At 48.4% G+C, this 18,221-nt stretch overlaps 1 protein-coding gene across 3 annotated transcripts in view; it reads right to left on the bottom strand.

Annotated features, from left to right (window-relative positions):
- Positions 1–18,221, bottom strand: part of LOC100081044 (myosin VIIA and Rab interacting protein) — a 231,616-nt gene that overhangs the window by 41,281 nt on the left and 172,114 nt on the right. For 2 of the 3 annotated variants that reach the window (XM_029071357.1, XM_029071362.1), the window contains 2 exons: positions 3,438–3,574; positions 492–572 (listed from right to left, as the gene is read on the bottom strand). In XM_029071357.1, coding sequence (XP_028927190.1) covers positions 492–572; positions 3,438–3,574 — 218 coding nt within the window. The remainder of the gene's footprint in view (positions 1–491; positions 573–3,437; positions 3,575–18,221) is intronic. The other variant, XM_029071359.1, reaches the window with a different exon arrangement.

The following is an 18,221-nucleotide window of genomic DNA, read 5'->3' on the forward strand; positions in this document are numbered from 1 at the left end:
GCTTACTGTGTGCAGAGCACTGTACTAAGTGCTTGGAAAGTACAATTCGGCAACAGATAGAGACAATCCCCACCCAACAATGGGCTCAAGTACTTCTGCTCCTTGAAAGCCAAGGCTTTCTTGGGTGTTCGCCTAACCACCACCTCCGAGAAGCAACATGGTCCAGTGGATAGAGTCCGGGCCCGGGAGTTAGAAGGACCCGGGTTCTAATGCCGGATCCACTGCTTGTCTGCCGTGTGACCATGGGCAAGTCACTTCACTTCTCTGGGCCTAAATTACCTCATCTGTAAAATGGCGATGAAGACGGTGAGTCCCATGTGGGACATGGACTGTGTCTTAGCTGATTAGCTTGTATCTACTCCCAGCGCTTAGTACAGCGCCTGGCACAATAGTAAGTGTTTAACAAATATCATAAAAGCAAAGAAACACATAAAGAAAAACCCCCAAACTTCGACATTAACTCCGGATCACTGAGCAAAGAGCAAAGTTACCTTCTGATTGCCTGTAAAACGTAGAGTCACTGCCACTGATGTTTCCTCCATTCTCCAGGTTCCCCTCAAGAAGGCTTCCTTCTAGTATCCACGGGTTTGAAAAACAAAAGTCACAACAGATGACATCATGCCACATCCCTGGATCTCTACGTTGCCACTGTCGGGATCGAAAACCAGCTTACCAAGTTACCACTTGGGAGAAATTCTATCCAGTCCTCAAAGTTTGTATTGGTCCGACGGCACTTCATAGACATATCTATATATTATATATTATAAATGACTCATTTATATGATTGTCTGACTCCTCCTCTAGGCTGTAAGCTCATTGTGGGCAGGGAACGTGCCTACCAACTCTGCTTTATTCTACTCTCCCAAGCGCTGAGTACAGTGCTCTGCGCACAGTAAGTACTCAATAACTATCACTGATTTATTAGCAGCAACAGCAGTGCTTTTTTTCAATGTGTTCTCCCGCACCCTCATTCAGTCGTATTTATCGACCGCTTATTGCGTGCAGAGCACTGTGCTCTGTGCTTGGAAAGTACAATTCAACAACAAATAGAGACAATCCCTACCCAACAATGGGCTCGCAGTCTAGAAGGGGGGAGACAGACATCAAAACAAGTAAACAGGCATCAGTAACATCAGCAAATCATTCTTGGACCTCTTCATCCTCAAATCAGCATTCCGATGAAGCCTTAAGACCCGTTGGCTGGTTTCTCAATTTAGCAATCTTTTTTTGGAGCCCTGGGCTAGAAGCTCTTGGTGGGCAGGGAATGTGCCTTGTTGTACCGTTATACTGTACTCTCCCAAGTGCTTGGTATACGGTGTTCTGCACATGGTAATTGCTTAATAAATATGATTGGCTGACTCATTGACCGACCAGAGTTTTTCGTCATGGCCGGGATTGAGGTCTCAAGCCTTGAATCGATTCCTGAATGTAGGCCTGTCTTTGGGGAAGCCGCACTATAATGTTCAGGTCCCCCAGGTTCTTTTTAGGATAGCCATGAAGATGAGTACTGGCCATTCTGAGCCTCGTCAACTGTTGACAGGGAGGTTTTCGGGATCATTTTGCAGGGTTTCCAGGTCTTTAGCTGGTGGGGGAGCAATTCATCCTTTCTGGAAGGATGAAGCCGCATAGCCTAGTGAAGAGAGCACAGGTCTGGGAGTCAGAAGGACCGGGGTTCTAATCCTGGCTCTGCCGCTTGTCTGCTGTGTGACCTTGGGCAAATCATTTTGACTTCTCTGTGCTTCAGTTCCCTCATCTGTAAAATGAGGGATGAAGACTGTGAGCCCCACATGGCGGACGGGGACTGTGTCCAACCTGATTACCTTGCATCTACTGCAGCGCTTAGAACGGTGCTTGACACAGATTAAAGGCTTAAATACCATTTATTATCATTATTATTATTCTGATTATTATTATGATTCCCCGAGGCAGAAGGGTGGTCAGCTTATCCCCGGAAGGTGCACGTGTACATGGACAAACGGCACACACGCCCACCCCTTCAACCTGAACAGCCTACCACAATGAGGTCGCTCTTCTCCCGGCTACCGACTCTCCAGTCGGTTCTTTGGACAGGAATTCTAATAACTGCTTGGAGCAACGTTAATCATTTCAGCAAAATTGAATAGCGCCTTTCTTTTGTCCCCGCTCCGCAACCGCGGGCTTCCTTTACGTCAGAGGGAACCGAGGGCTTCTTAGCCCACCCAAACAATATGAGATAATGAAAAGGAAGAGAGCTCCGAAGGAGATGGATGAGATGCCGTCGTTCCCCCCCCCCCCCCCCCCGCAGTCATCTGCTCGTCACCTGGGTCAGTCTAATGGTTGGAGAAATGTTGCCTCAGGACCATATGGAGAGTCTCTTTAGTGGCTATTCTGGTCCTTTCTCACCGGCTGCTTTTTTCCTTCTCTTAACTGACTTCACAAAGCAATCTGCTTCCAGTTTACTTGGCAGTCAAAACCGTATGCCGTGCCACGGGCAGAACTCTCCTTTTAAGACTGCCGGTGAATTCCAAGCGGCCTCTTGCTCTTTCTATCTATGCCGGCTGAGCTGCTGAGTTTGGCTGGACTTTGGATTTAGCAATGTCCAGGAGGGACCCCAGAGGTCCTTCGGGGAAACAACTGGGGAATTTCCATCAGGGGAACATGGATGGGAGGACCTCACCAATCAACCGTGATCGATTGGTCTTCCGAGAACCAGTCGGTCATATTTGTTGAGTGCTTACTGTGTGCAGGACACTCTACCTACCGCTTGAGAAAGTAAAACATAAAGGAGTTGGAAAACCAAGTTCCCTACCCACAATGAGTTTATAGTCTAAAGGGTGGGGTACACAGACATTAATAGAAATAAATACATAAATTACAACTACGAACGTTAAGTGCTGTGGGGCCGAGTCGGGGGTGAGGACCAGGACCAGGCTTTTTTCTAACTGGGAGGGAGAACTCAGGGTGTATGTCACTCTTCTGCTTGCTCCTGCATCTCGTGTGGCCCAGACCCAGTGCTTATCCCCACCATCCTCATTCCTCCCCCCTCTTCCTATTCCCTTCTCTCTCCCTCTCTCTCTCCTTCTCTTCATCTCTCCCTCTTTTCACCCTCCCACCTCCTTCTTTCTCTCTCTCTCTCTCTCTCTCACACACTCTCCTTCTCTCCTTCTTTCTCTCTCTCTCTCACTCTCCTTCTCTCCATCTTTCTCTCTCCCTCTCTCTCCAGCCTGGTACCTCATCACTCTCTCTTTTCCTCTCACTGCTCAAACATAAAAGAAGGGAGAGAAGGTACATTCAGTAAATTCAGGATTCATTTACCAACACCTGCCTCTGCTTTCCACAAGCAAAATTCCCGTTCCCCACCTATCAGGCTACTGAATGTCCCCGGGGGGGTGGGGGGGTGAGAAGGAGAGGACGGGCTTGGGGGTGTGGGGAAGAAGGGGGCGGGGAGTGCACAATACCTATTATGTCGGAACAGGCTCCGCTCTCCAGCCTGTGCTTTCTGTACAAATTCTTCAGGACCTTGGCACTGCCAAAACGCTTGAAGCGGCTTTTCACGTTATTATAATACCATTCCAGTGACTGGGTCCTTAAGAGCCTAAAGAAGAGAGGCAGATGAGAAAAACCCTGAGCAAGAAGAAACGGCACCTTCTATTCACAGCCGGAGCAAATATTCTTTAGATAGGAGATTTCATAAGTGAGAAATGAATGGTTATGAACTTGATTTCGCCCACTCTGTGAGGGAAGAATAAACTGGTTTGTGGATGTCAAGGATTAGGAGAGAATGCGTCCTCTCTCTCCTCTCCCACTCATGGCCCCTCAGACTTAGCCTGAGGAGGTTATAAGATGGACTCACCTTACTAGTCAGAAAGACTACTGGGCCAGTTGTCGATGTCTAACGGGCCCCTGAGGATGCCTACCGTTATCTGGAGGCGGGCCACGAGCGGCAATCCTGCCATTAGCCTGGCAATAGCTCAGTAGATTGTGAAATCCCTCCTCACCCCCAACACAAAAATCAGGACTGATCTTCGATTAAAAGATCACGGGAAGCAACATGGCCTAGTGGTTAGGGCATGGCCCTGGATGTCAGAAGGACCTGGGCTCTAAACCTGGCCACCACCTGTCTTCTGTGTGAGCAAAGTGAGCAAGTCATTTTGCTTCTCTGGGCCTCAGTTCCCTCATCTGTAAAACAGGGATTGAGACTGCGAGCCCCTTATCTAACCTGATTAGCTTAACCCAGGGTTTAGGACAGTGCCTGGCACATGGAAATTGCTGAACAAATACCATTTAAAAAAAAAAAAGACATAAAGAAGGAAATGTGAGCATCTGAGAGTCATGAAACCAACCCAACTGAGCCCGACCCTCAGTGCCACCTCCTGACAAAAGCTCCTTAGCCTGGGGGGACAGTCAAGGCCCTGTGGGGAACCCGGGCTGAGTGAAAATCCAGAGACCGACTGTATTGGGATCCTCCATATGTAACTCGGATGGAGCGGGTGGGCTTTGAATATTGCGGCTGGAGGTGAGTCTCCTGGAGCGCCACTCTCCTCCAAATCCCAGCCCCCACCGCCCCGACCTCACCAGCCACCTCTCAAACCTGCTGCTTCGCGTTCGCTCTCTGCCCAAACCCTCCACTGTGCTAAAATTTCACTATCCTGTTGGGATTCCTCCTACGTTCATTTCAAAATCAAATAAGCAAAACAAAGCAGCAAAAAAGCAAATCAAATAAGCAAAAAAATGAAATCATTTTTCAAAAGGGTATTTGATATACGCCATGTGCCAGGCACTGTACTAAGTCCTGGGGTCGATACAATAAAATTGGGATGGACACAAGCCCTGTGCCACAGAGGACTCACGGTCTTAATATCCTCTAGACTGTAAGCTTGTTATGGTCAGGGAACGTGTTTGTTTATTCTTCTGTACTGTATTCTCCCAAGCACTTAGTAATGCTGTGCACATAGTGAGTGCTCAATAAATACCATTAATTGATTGATTGATTCAAATCCCCACAGTTTCTCAGGGATTCCCAACACATTCACTCACAGTCAAAACACATCATTTGTCTTCCCAAACACATGATTTGTCATCCTCAGCTCTTGGGAAATCATTGTCTGTGTTTTGCTAACTCTTTTCCAGTGATTTTATGCTCTGCTTTGCCTAGCTGAGCCACACATGGGCTCAGATGTAAAGCAGGGAAGGTAGAGAAGCCGGGTGGCCTAGTGGATAGAGCAAGCACCTGGGAGTTAGAAAGATCTAGGTTCTAATCCTGGATCCCTCACTCTTTCGTTGTGAGACCTTGGACGCTTCGCTTCTCTGGACCTTGATTTCCCCATCTGCAAAATGGGGACTAGACGTCTGTTCTCCCTCCTATTTCGAGTATGAGCCCCATGTGGGGCCTGGTTATCTGGTATCTTCCCCGGTGCCTAGTACAATGGTTGGTACAAAGTAAGCCTTTACCAAGTACCAGAATTATCATTATTATTATTATTATTATAGTATCATCATTATTATTATTCACTCGGGAAGGGTAAAGTCTAGGAGGGGGAATTATGAAAGTAGGTTTCAGGATGGCAGGGTAGTCTGAGGAGTCGGATTCAGGTGTCTCAGGAGTGGGATTCAAGTTGCCACTTCCCCTATTTGGGCTTCCAGTCCCTGAACGGAGGGGTGGGTTCAAATCCTACTCCTGGCACTCTGAAGCGGCATAGCCTAGTGGAAAGAGCGTGGACCTGGAAGTCAGAAGGTCATGGCTTATAATCGCGGCTCTGCTTCTTGTCTGCTGTGCGACTTTGGCAAAGTCACTTCACTTCTCTGGGCCTCAGTTACCTCATCTGTAAAATGGGGATTGACACCGTGAGCCCCAAGTGAGACAGGGACAGTGTCCGACTCAATTTGTTTGTAGCCACCCCGGTGCTTAGTACAGTGCCTGGAACACAGTACGTGCTTAACAAATACCATAATTATTATTACTATTATTAGAGCAAACACAGAAGCATTGTTCCCCAAACCCCTCAGTTGCAGGAGGAAGGGGACCACTGTTGAAACCTGAAGTTGGAGGCGGTAAAACTAACAAAAGGAGGGAAGGTAAGTTCATAGTGGGCAGGAAAAATTTCTACCACCTCCGATATGTTGTTCTTTCCCAAGAGCTTAGTACAATGCTCTGCACACAGTAAGCACTCAATAAATACTATCGATCGATTGACCGATTGAGAGATCCTTTACCTTCTCCGGTCTGCCTCTGCTCTCATGGATCTGGGGATGAACCATGACAAAATGTGATGACCACAACTACAAGGAGCAGCGTGGCTCAGTGGAAAGAGCACGGGCTTTGGAGTCAGAGCTCATGAGTTCGAATCCCAGCTCTGCCCCTTGTCAGCTGTGTGACTGTGGGCGAGTCACTTCACTTCTCTGTGCCTCAGTTCCCTCATCTGTAAAATGGGGATTAAGACTGTGAGCCCCACGTGGGACAACCTGATTCCCCTGTGTCTACCCCAGCGCTTAGAACAGTGCTCGGCACATAGTAAGCGCTTAACAAATACCAACATTATTAACATTATTACAACATTCACTGTGCTCTAGGCATGCGCAAGATGGAACTTTAAAACAGAGTCCTTCCTTCTGAAGAAACTCACCACCCCAAAACTATAAAGATATTTTGTAGCGGGGAGATAAATCACCTTCTTTTGAACTGCAAAGCTTTGGAGTTCAAACTCCTTTTGAAAGGGCATTTCGATGAAAAGCCATCTTTACTTTTTTCCTTTCATGCGGCTAAGTACACTTGCAGGCCCTGTCCCTGAAAAAGAGGTGGCTGAATGAGAGGAAAATGATTTCATTTCGGAGAATCCACCAAGGGAAACTGATGTGCAGATCTGTTCCATCTCGAACCTAGTTTTGGAAATGGACCCCATGTTCCCATGAGGAATTTAAAGAAGCCAGAATGGAGACTGGGACTTCCCAGTCCTGGATTTGACGGGCACAATCCGGAAAACCGCACTTGGAAGGGATCAATCACAAATTTAAGCTATCCTCCTTGGTCTGTTCAATCCACTGTAACACTTGTTCCTAGGGAATCAGCTTTAGCACAGTTCATTTTTCTCATTTTTTTTACGAGTCGATCGTTTTGACTCTGTCACCAGGCTGTGTCTTTATGGGTATCATTAAATGGATGGGCTGCTGCTGTTACAGAACGTAACCAAAATAAACCCGTTGTGGAAGGGAACTCGTCTACCAACTCTGCTTTAGTGTACTCCCCCAAGTTCTTAGTATTCATTCATTCAATAGTATTTATTGAGCGCTTACTATGTGCAGAGCACTGTTTTAAGCGCTTGGAATGTACAGTTCGGCAACGGAGAGCGACAATCCCTGCCCAATAACGGGCCCGCAGTCTAAACAGGGGAGACAGCCAGCAAAACGAAACAGAACAAAACAAGACAAGTACTGTGGCGTAAGGATCATCAAGATAAATAGAATCATGGAGATATACATCTCATTAATAAATAGGGTAATAAATAATATATACAAATAAGCACAGTGCTAAGAGGAGGGGAAGGGGGAAGAGCAGAGGGCGGGGGAGGAAGAGGGGGAGGAGGAGCAGAAGGAAAGGGGGGACTCAGTCTGGGAAGGCCTCCTGGAGGAGGTGAGCTCTCAGGAGGGCTTTGAAGCGGGGAAGAGAGCTAGTTCGGCGGAGGTGAGGAGGGAGGGCATTCCGGGACAGCGGGAGGACGCGGGCCAGGGGTCGACGGCGGGACAGGCGCAAACGGAGGACCGTGAGGAGGTGAGTGGCAGAGGAGCGGAGCGTGCAGGGTGGACAGTAGAAAGAGAGAAGGGAGGCGAGGTAGGAGGGGACAGGTGATGGAGAGCTTTGAAGCCAAGAGTGAGGCGTTTTTGTACCGTGCGAAGGTTGATAGGCAACCACTGGAGGTTTCCGAGGAAGGGAGTGGATGCCCAGAGCATTTCTGTAGGAAGATGAGCCGGGAAGTGGAATGAAAAATAGACTAAAGTGGGGAGAGACAGGAGGAAGGGAGATCAGAGAGGAGGCTGACACGATGATCCAGTCGGGATATTATGAGAGCCTGTACCAGCACGGTAGCAGTCTGGATGGACAGGGAAGGGCGGATCTTGGCGATATCGTGAAGGTGAGAGCGGCAGGCGTTGGTGATGGATCGGATGTGTGGGGTGCATGAGAGAGCCGAGTCAAGGATGCGACCGAGGTTGCGGGCCTGTGAGACTGGAAGGACGGCAGTGCCGTCCACAGTGACGGGGAAGTCAGGGAGAGGACAGGATTTTGGAGGGAAGATAAGGAGCTCAGTCTTAGACTTGTTGAGTTTTAGGTGGCGGGCAGACAACCCGGTGGAGATGTCCTGAAGGCAGGAGGAGACACGAGCCTGGAGGGAGGGGGAGAGAACAGGGGAGGAGATGTAGATTTGGGTGTCATCTGCGTAGAGATAGTTGAAGCTGTGGGAGTGAATGAGTTCACCAAGGGAGTGAGCGTAGATGGAGAACAGAAGAGGGCCAAGAACCGACCCTTGAGGAACCTCTACAGTTAGTGGATGGGAGGGGGAGGAGGAGCCCGCGAAGGAGACCGAGAACGACCGGCCAGAGAGATAAGAGGAGAACCGGGAGAGGACGGAGTCCGTGAAGCCGAGGTGGGATAAGGTGTGGAGGAGGAGGGGATGGTCGACAGTGTCAAAGGCAGCTGAGAGGTCGAGGAGGATTAGGACAGAGAAGGACCCGTTGGATTCGGCAATAATAATAATAATAATAATGTTGGTATTTGTTAAGCGCTTACTATGTGCAGAGCACTGTTCTAAGCACTGGGGTAGATACAGGGTCATCAGGTTGTCCCACGTGAGGCTCACGGTCTTTTAATCCCCATTTTACAGATGACGTAACTGAGACACAGAGACCGTAAGCCCGTCGATGAGCAGGGATTGTCTCTATCTGTTGCCGAATTGTACATTCCAAGTGCTTAGTACAGTGCTCTGCACACAGTAAATACTATTGAATGAATGAATGAAAGTGACCTGCTCACGGTCACACAGCTGACAAGTGGCAGAGCAGGGATTCTAACCCATGACCTCTGACTCCCAAGCCCGGGCTCTTTCCACTGAGTCACGCTGCAAGGAGGAAGTCAGGAGTGTCCTTTGAGAGGGCAGTCTCCATGGAGCGGAGAGGATGGAAGCCAGATTGGAGGGGGTCCAGGAGAGTGTTGGAGTTAAGGAATTCAAGGCGAGTGTAGACGACACGTTCTTGGAGTTAGGAAACCAAGGGGTGGAGGGAGATAGGACGATAACTGGAAGGGGAAGTGGGGTCGAGGGAGGGATATTTTAGGACGGGGGAGACATGGGAGTGTTTGAAGGCAGAGGGGAAGAAGCCGTAAGCTCTGCCCACAGTAAGCGCTCACTAAATACCATTGATTGAATGATTGATCGTCTGAGCTGCTGCTCTTACAGATCGTAATTTCTGGTTTGACCATTGAGTTGTGAGCACCCTTCCTCTCAGTTGACTGTTTCAGCCTTTACAGCTAATAATAATAATGTTGGTATTTGTTAAGCGCTCACTATGTGCAGAGCACTGTTCTAAGCGCTGGGGTAGACACAGGGGAATCAGCTCGTCCCCCGTGGGGCTCGCAGTCTTAATCCCCATTTTACAGATGGGGTTACTGAGGCACAGAGAAGCTAAGTGACTTGCCCAAGGTCACCCAGCTGACGAGTGGCGGAGCCGGGATTCGAACCCATGACCTCTGACTCCCAAGCCCGGCCTCTTTCCACTGAGCCACGCTGCTTCTCTAATCACTAGAGTTCCAACCGTAGCTACCATAAACCAAGGTCAGTGGTGCCTTCCAAGGCCACACTTAGTCTACGTTTGTTAGGGGCAGGGAATATGTCTGCTAATTCTGTTGTACTGTACTCCCTCAAGCGTTTAGTGCAGTGCTCTGCGCATAATAAGCACTCAGTAAATACCACCGATGGATTGATCGCTTGGTCAAGCGTTGCGAAAGGAACTTCTGGATACACTGATGCTTCCAGATGACGAGCGGCATGGCCTAATGGAAAGAGCACGGGCCTGGGAGTCGGAGGACGTGGGTTCTAATCCTGGCTCTGCCACACGTCTGCTCTGTGACCTTGGGCGAGTTACCTAACTTCTCTGTGCCTCAGTTACCTCCTCTCTAAAATGGGGATCAAGGCTGTGAACCCCACGTGGGACGGGGACTATGCACAACCTGATTATCTTGTATTTACTCCAGTTCTTAGAACAGTTCTCGGTACATCACAGTAAGCGCTTAACAAATACCACAGTTATCGTTAATATTAGGCGGCCCTTTAGCACTGAGACAGTCAGGAAATGGTGTGCGGTGGAAGGGGGTGGATTCAGGCTGGGTGGGAACAGGCTTTGAAGGCCCAACTTGAGGTGAGAAAGTGGAGTTTTGGGCCTCAGCTCTTGACATAAAAAACCCTGGCTGCTCAGGATTGGCAATACTCAAATTTCCCCTTCCCGCTCAGTACAGCTCCTGCTCTCCCTTTCCCAGAACTGGACAGTTTCTGAGTCCCCTGGGGCTCTCCTCTCCACCTCGGGAGGGATTGGAGTTCCCCAATGAACTCTCCTCCACACTGCATTCTAATCCCCGCTCCACCATGTGCCTCTTTTGTGAACGTGGGCAAGTCCGTTGACTGCCCTGTGCCTCAGTTACCTCCTCTGTAAAATGGAGATTCAACACCTGTTCTCCTTCCTGCTTAGATTGTGAGCCCTGGGTGGGACATGGCCTGCAGTTATGATAGTAATGATAATGATCGCGGTATTCTTAAAGCACTTACTACGTGCCAGGCACTGCACTAAACGCTGGGGTGGATACATGCAAATCCGTTTGGACACAGTCCCTGACCAATAAGACCGTGAACTCCATGTGGGACAGGGACCCAACGCGGTCCCTGTCTCACAGGGGGCTCACAGTCTTACCGTTTTACCGTTGAGGCAACTGAGGCCCAGAGAAGTGAAGTGACTTGCCCACGGTCACACAGCAGATACATGGCAGAGGTGGAATTAGAACACAGGTCCTTCTGACTCTCAGGCCTGTGGTCTATTCTCTAGGCCATGCTGACTGTATTTGACCGGATTATCTTTGATCTCCCTCAGAGCTCAGAACACTGCTTGATACATACTAAGCACCTCACAAAAACAACAACGAATACTGATTATGATGATGGTTATATAGATGAGGGGAGTGACTCCCAAGGCAGCTAGACCTGACCCTGACAAGGATTGATCTAACCTCAGGGTTAGCTATGGAACTGTTTTCTTGAGAAAGGGAACTTGGAAAGGAAAGACATTTCAAGTAAATGGGATTTGACTGAATTGTTATTCATAAGAAGAAACTGATAGGTTCGGGTCGGTTACGACCAAGCAAAGAGCCGGGGAACCGAAAATCGGAATTAATGATGTGGCGATAGGTCAGACTTGGGAGCCATGATAGGCAGGACTGCGTTGAGCATTTCATTTCTGGACCGGAACCAAGAGTAAGCTGCAGTTTAATGAAATCAGCATGAGACGCTACGTTAGGAGGTGTTGGTAACACCACTGAAGGAAGAATGAACCACCAGGTGTTGAAGGAAATTGGAAAAACAGCCAGAAAATAAATGAGATTCCATTTGGAAAAATACACACGTCAACAAGCCGGGGTGGAAGACATCCGGAAAGTCATTCTTTGGGGAAGGAAGACACAAACCTCTGAAGGGAGAGAATATTAAGATTGTGAGCCCCACGTGGGACAGGGACTGTGTTCAACCTCATCATCTTATACCCACCCCAGCGCTTGTTAACAGTGTGCGGCCCAGAGTAAGCCCTTAACAATTACCTTCTAAAAAAGAAAGGGAGAACTGAGGCAGTGGAAGAGAAGGAGCAGGAATCAATCAATGATATTTACTGAATGCTTACTGTATGCGGAGCACTGTACCAAGCAGTTGAGAGAGTACGACAGGGTTGGTAGGCATGTCCCCCGCCCACAAGGAGCTTGTAATCTTGAGGGGGAGACAGACATTACAATAAATAACCAAAATAAAGTGCTGTGGGGCTGGTGGTGGGGTGAATATCAAGGGCTTAAAGGAAGCAAGCTGGCATTTGGTAAGCACTGAGGTAGTCTTTCCGCTATTACAAGGGCAAGAAGCTAAGCCCATCATTGGGCGAGGATTGTCTCTATCTGTTGCCAAATTGTACATTCCAAGTGCTCAGTACAGTGCTCTGCACATAGTAAGCGCTCAATAAATACTACTGAATGAATGAAGCAGCTGCAGCCTCCTATGAGTTCTAGTCTGAGGGAGGGAAAGATTGGATTGGATTCAAAGTCTCCAAATCCAAAATGTTGAGTAGCTGGCAAAATTGACAAGCAGAGTTCTCCTTTCCTCCTCAGCCTCATTAACTCAACTAACTTAACTAACTAATTAACTTCTCCGTGCCTCAGTTCCCTCATCTTTAAAATGGGAATTAAGACAGTGAGCCCCATGTGGGACAATCTGATCGCCTTGTAACCTCCCAGTGCTTAGAACAGTGTTTTGCACATAGCGCTTAACAAATACCAGCATTATCATTATTAAGGTGGGGAGAGTAATTGTCTGTGGGATTAATTAACTCAACCACTAGATGACTGCATGGGGAAACCAGATTCTCTATCAGCAAGGTGTCAGTGCCGCCTGAACTTTTCCAAACTTGGCCACGGGAAGACTGGTTCTTAAAATAGTCTAGGTCATTGTTCTCAGGTTCTCAGCTACTAGGCAGTTTCTCATTTTTCTATTCCGTTAATTTTTTTTAACAAGCGCCACACATAGATATGCTCAATGAATTTTACAAGGTTCTACTAGAGAATAGCCACTGGGGTGAATTTTAATTTTTCTTGGATTTCCTACTAGGATCCAGCCCGGCCAGTTTTTTCAGAATTCACTGGCAAACTAGTCACAGACGATTAATCACTGTGGCAAAGCAGTGTGGTACAGTGGAAAGGACACGGGCTTGGGAGTCAGAGGTCGTGGGTTCTAATCCCTGCTCCACCACTGATCAGCTGTGTGACTTTGGGCAAGTCACTTGACTTCTCTGTGCCTCAGTTACCTCATCTGTAAAATGGGGATGAAGACTGTGAGCCCCACGGGGGACAACCTGATCACCTTGTATCTACCTCAGCGCTTAGGACAGTGCTTGGCACATAGTAAGCACTTGACAAATGCCATTATTATTATTGTTATTATTATTGCATGCCAGGCACTCTTCTAAGTGCTGAGGTAGATACAAGATAATCAGGTAAGACACAGTCCCTGTCCCACATGGGGCTCACAGTCTAAGTAGAAGTGAGAACAGGTTTTTAATTCCCACTTTACAGGTGAGGAAACCCAGGCCAAGAGAAGTTAAGTGACTTGTCCAAGTCATACAGCACTCAAGTGGCCGAGATGGGATGAGAATCCACGTTCTCTGATTCCCAGGCCCAGGTTCTTTCCACTAGGTCACCCCGCTTCACCTCAATTTGTCAAGAAATAGGCAATTTGGATTCTAACCTCAATCAGCCAATCAATCATATTTATTGAGCGTTTACTGTCTGCAGAGCTCTCTATTAAGAGGTTGAGGGAGTACAATACAACAATATGACAGACATATTCCTTGCCCACAGTGAGCTTTCAGTTTAGAGGGGGGACAGACATTACAGAAATGAATAAATTACGGCTATGTACCCACGGGCTGGGGGCTGGGAAATGGTGGTGAGTAAAGGAAGCAAATCAGGGCGATGCAGACGAGAGTGGGAAAATAGGAAAAGAGGGCTTAGTCAGGGAAGAACTCTTGGGGGAGACGTCTAATTCCCGCTCCGCCACTTGTCAGCTGTGTGACTTTGGGCAAGTCACTTAACTTCTCTGTGCCTCAGTTCCCTCATCTGTACAATGGGGATAAAGACCGTGAGCCCCTCGTGGGACAACCTGATCACCTTGTAACCCCCCAGCGCTTAGAACGGTGCTTTGTACATAGTAAGAGCTTAACAAATACCAGCATTATTATTATTAAGGTGCGGGGAGTAATTGTCTGTCGGATATGGAAAGAGTGGGAGTTCCCGGCCGGAGGCAGGCTGTGGGGAGGTCAGCGGATAGACAAGATCGAGTCGGTTAAAAGAGCAATCAAGCATCAGCAACAGAGGTGGAAAACCAATTAATAATATTTATTCATCTCCCATTCTTACCGTACTAAGCACTTGGGAGAATTCAATGGGCATAAAAGACGCAATCCTTATCCACAATGAGACTACGATCCATAGGGAAGACAGCTTCATAATAATCCACCGATGGCCGAAGAAGGGCTCAAATAGCACTCTACATCAGTGTACAAAACTACAAAGTGGTGTGTGAATGTGTATAAGGGCTGCGATGAGAGTTGGAAGATGAAGTGAAGGAATTTCCTGTAGGCGGTGGAATTCAGGAGGGTTTTGAAGATGGGGAGCCGGAGGGCCGCTGGATATGGTTGGGGAGGGAGTTCCTGGCAGGAGGAATGAACCAGCGGCTAGAGGTGGAAGAGTAGGGTATGGGAAACGATGAGAGCAGAGACTGCGAGCTGGGGTTTAGTCGATGAGAGTGGATAGGTATGTGGGAATAAGCTAATGGCGCGACAGACACAGAGAGGAGCACAGAGGGAAACTAAGGGGGATGGAGGCAGAGATTGAAGGCACATCTCTCCTCCAAGAAGCCTTCCCTTAGTAAAGCCCTCCTTTCCTCTTCCGCCACTCCCTTCTGTGTCGCCTTGACTTACTCCCTTTATTCAGCTCCCTCCCCCGAGCTTCACCATCCTGGAACGCCCTCCCTCCTCACCTCCGCCCCACTAACTCTCTTCCCCTCTTCAAAGCCCTCCTGAGAGGTCACCTCCTCCAGGAGGCCTTCCCACGCTGAGCTTCCCCTTTTCCCTCTGCTCCCTCTGCTCCCCTCACCTCCCCTCAGCTAAGCCCCCTTTCCCTCTGCTCCTCCCCCTCTCCCTTCCACCTCCCCTCAGCACTCTGCTCATTTGTCTATATTCTTATTACCCTATTTATTTTGCTAATGAGGTGTACATCCCCTTGATTCTATTTATTGTGATTATGCTGTCTTGTTTTTCTCTTGTCTCCCCCGATTAGACTGTAAGCCGGTCACTGGGCAGGGACTGTCTCTATCTGTTGCCGAATTGTACCTTCCAAGCGCTTAGTACAGTGCTCTGCACATGGTAAGCGCTCAACAAATATGAGTCACTCACTGACTAGCCATAACTGCTGGCGGAGGAGACAAGACAGATCATTCAGTAAATCATTCGTTTTTATTGAGCGCTTACTGTGTGCTAGAACACTACTAAGTGTTGGAGAGAATACAATATAGGGTTTGTAGACATGTTCCCTGCCCAAAAGGAGCTTACAGTCTAGAGGAGGAGCATACAGTCTATAGGGTCTCAGAATAGTTCTGGTTTTCGTGGATCAAGCCTGAAAAATGGGCACAAGGAGGTCAAGGGAAGGAATGAGAATATATTCAAACCCTAGAAGGTGTATTTTCACTTCTGCAAATCCTCTGAAATCGAGGACACAAACTGAATATGTGGATTTGCTCCTATCAGGGTTGGAGCTACGCAAATATTTTGCATATGCACATTCCCTCATCACTCACATATTCCAAGCAAATATTTCACCGTCTCTTAGAAACCCAGGTAGGGCCTCCTGTTTTCCCACACCAGCATACAGACTACAACGAGGAAGAATCAACCAGATGGGACCTTTGTTTTTTTGGTTGTTTTTTTTTTTAACTGTAGCCACTAATTCAAAAAGCATGCTCCTTGTTTGGTCTGTTTTTCCCGATATCCAAGCCAGACTTTCTCATCAGGCCCCTGGAGGAGAAAGATTTATTTGGAGAGCTGCCAGCTTAATAATTTAAAAAAAATCCTACAACAACAACAAAAAAAACTTGTCAAAAGCATTACAGATTACTAAAATGAAATGTTCATTCCCTACTCCAGCACCAAAAGAACACCCAAGCCGACCTCTCACTCAAACACAAACCCACGAGTATGTGTACTCACACATACACACAAACACACACGTTGGAATGGAGTTTATTTTTCACTTTTTTTATATAAAGAGACAGGAAGAATCATCACTGTTGCAAAAGCACTATTTCGGGTGACCTCACTCGTTATGGACAGGGAACGTGTCTACCGACTGTTATACTGTACTCTGCCAAGGGCTCAGTGCAGCGCTCTGCACGAAGTAAGCACTCAGTAGATACGATCGATCGACTGAGTGATTGATGCTTCATGTCCACGTACCAAAGCCCTCAAACAGAAGAGAGAATGAGTGGAGGAAGCGTGCGCTTTCTCTAGCTCGAGCACAGGAGGAAATCTGCGAAAAAGATCAGACTGGAGGGAGAAATGAGAGGAGCTTGAAAGGAAATGAAGGAGAAACAAGATTGTGGCAACCCTTTCGGTACCGATGGAAAGAAATTGTACAGTGCTCTGCACACGGTAAGCGCTCAGTAAATATGATAGAAGGAATGAAGAAATTATTAAGACCTTGAGACTGGGATCTGCAGAATTAACCGGTTCAAAATGCTTCAGTGTTGGCAAGACTGAGAAAACGATCAGACACTATAGGGGACAGAACTGAACCAGAGAGATCTGAGAGAGGAATAACAATTAAGCAGCTTATTCCTGTAGCTCTCTTCTTCCTGGGAATCCATTCATTCATTCAATAGTATTTATTGAGCACTTACTATGTGCAGAGCACTGTACTAAGCGCTTGGAATGGACAATTCGGCAACAGATAGAGACAGTCCCTGCCCATTGACGGGCTTATAGTGTAAGCGGGGGAGACAGACAGACAAAAACAACAGCAATAAAGAGAATCAAGGGGATGTACATCTCATGAACAAAATAAATAGGGTAATAAAAATATATACAAATGAGCGGATGAGCACGGTGCTGAGGGGAGGGGAGAGGGGGAGGAGCAGAGGGAAAGCCGGGGGGAAGGGGGCTTAGCTGAGGGGAGATGCAGTGGGGGGCAGAGAGGCAGCAGAGGGAGCAGAGGGAAAAGGGGAAGCTCAGTCTTGGAAGGCCTCTTGGAGGAGGTGAGCTCTCCGCAGGGCTTTGAAGAGGGGAAGAGAATTAGACGTCATTTCCCAAGAACCAAGGGCTTTCCCAGAATTGTCTGGAATACTTGAATCTTCTAGCAGATGGCTCCAACCGAGAGGAGTTTAGAAAGGGATCGACAGCTCGGGGCAGAGTGATTACATTCACGAATGGAGGGGTTGCCACTCTCTTCTTACTTCTTCAGTCTCTCCCAGGAGGACAGGAGAAGGGTGCCAGGTTGGATCCAACGAATCGACAACCGTGGGCACCCCGAGTGATCTCCCAGCATTAGGTGGTGGGCCAGTGGCTAACGCGGCAGCATGGCCTAATGGTAGAGCCCAGGCCTGGGAGTCAGAAGGACCTGGCTTCTAATTCCAACTCCGCCACTTGTCTGCTGTGCGATTTTGGGCAAGTCACTTCACTTCTCTGGGCCTCAGTTACCTCATCTGTAAAATGGGGATTGAGACTGTGAGCCCCACGTGGGACAGGGACTGCGGACAACCCGATTAACTGGCGTCTACCCCAGCGCTTAGTACAGCGGCTAGCACTAGCAAGTGCTTAACAAATACCATTAAATAAAATGGGGCCCAGACCTTCCCCCAGCAGTTGCCCCCGAAGTCGAGAGTTGGATCCGGGCTCTGGGGATTAGGGTGGCGGCCAGAAGTGGGGGTTAGTGGATAGATCGTGGGCCAGAAGGACCTGGCTTCTAAAATCCCGGATCTATCCCGTGTCTGCCGTGTGACCCTGGGCAAGTCACTCAACTTCTCGGCCCCTCGGTTAACTCGTGTGTAAAATGGGGATTACGGGGGTGAGCTCCATGTGGGACAGGGACTGTTACCTTGTGTCTACCCCAGGGCTTAGAACAGTGCTTGGTTCCTAGTAGGTGCTTAACTAGTACCATAATTGTTATCGTCCAGAAGGACTCCGAGGAAAGGGCAGAGTGATGGGATGAAGGGATCCCGGGGTTACCTCTGGGCCCACCGTGGGGACCGGATCCTGGTTTCGGAATGTCCGGCCAATAGTCACCCGGGGTCAAAACTGACCCTCCCCATATGTCTCGGTGCCCCCTCCCCACCCCTGCTGGGGCCGCAGGGGATGGAGATGGGTAGACGAAAGAAGTAAATGGAGAAATGCTGGCAGGGTTCCTGGCTGAG

This window comes from Ornithorhynchus anatinus, chromosome 8, assembly GCF_004115215.2.
Source record: "Ornithorhynchus anatinus isolate Pmale09 chromosome 8, mOrnAna1.pri.v4, whole genome shotgun sequence".
NCBI classification, from domain to species: Eukaryota; Metazoa; Chordata; class Mammalia; order Monotremata; family Ornithorhynchidae; genus Ornithorhynchus; species Ornithorhynchus anatinus.